The following is a 324-nucleotide window of genomic DNA, read 5'->3' on the forward strand; positions in this document are numbered from 1 at the left end:
GGCGCCGCGCGCCGGCCCGCCGCCCTCCTTCTCCTTCTCCTCCTTCCCTTCGCCTCCCTCCTCCCGCCGCGCCGGGCCCCACCTTGCCGAAGTGCGCGGCCCAGTGGATGGGCGTCCAGCCGTAAAAGGAGTCCTCGGCGGCCAGGTCGGAGCGGGGCGCGCTCTGGAGCAGCGCGCACAGGGCGGGGAGGTCGCCGTCGCGGCAGGCGCGGTGCAGGGGGAAGCGGAGGGTCAGCAGCTCCTCGCTGGAGAAGCCCGCCTCGGGGCCGGTGCCCAGCGACATGGCGGGCAGGGCGAGGGAAAGCGGCAAGAGGGATGGCAGCG

At 75.6% G+C, this 324-nt stretch overlaps 1 protein-coding gene across 2 annotated transcripts in view; it reads right to left on the reverse strand.

The window, feature by feature from the left end:
- ANKRD10 (ankyrin repeat domain 10) overlaps positions 1-318 on the reverse strand; it is a 33,805-nt gene extending 33,487 nt beyond the window's left edge. For both annotated transcript variants that reach the window (XM_010728589.2, XM_010728588.2), the window contains exon 1: positions 83-318. In XM_010728589.2, the coding sequence (XP_010726891.1) occupies positions 83-283 (201 nt within the window). In that variant the 5' untranslated portion in view covers positions 284-318. The remainder of the gene's footprint in view (positions 1-82) is intronic.
- Between the last annotated feature and the right edge of the window lie 6 nt (positions 319-324).

This window comes from Meleagris gallopavo, chromosome 1, assembly GCF_000146605.3.
Source record: "Meleagris gallopavo isolate NT-WF06-2002-E0010 breed Aviagen turkey brand Nicholas breeding stock chromosome 1, Turkey_5.1, whole genome shotgun sequence".
Classification (NCBI taxonomy): domain Eukaryota; kingdom Metazoa; phylum Chordata; class Aves; order Galliformes; family Phasianidae; genus Meleagris; species Meleagris gallopavo.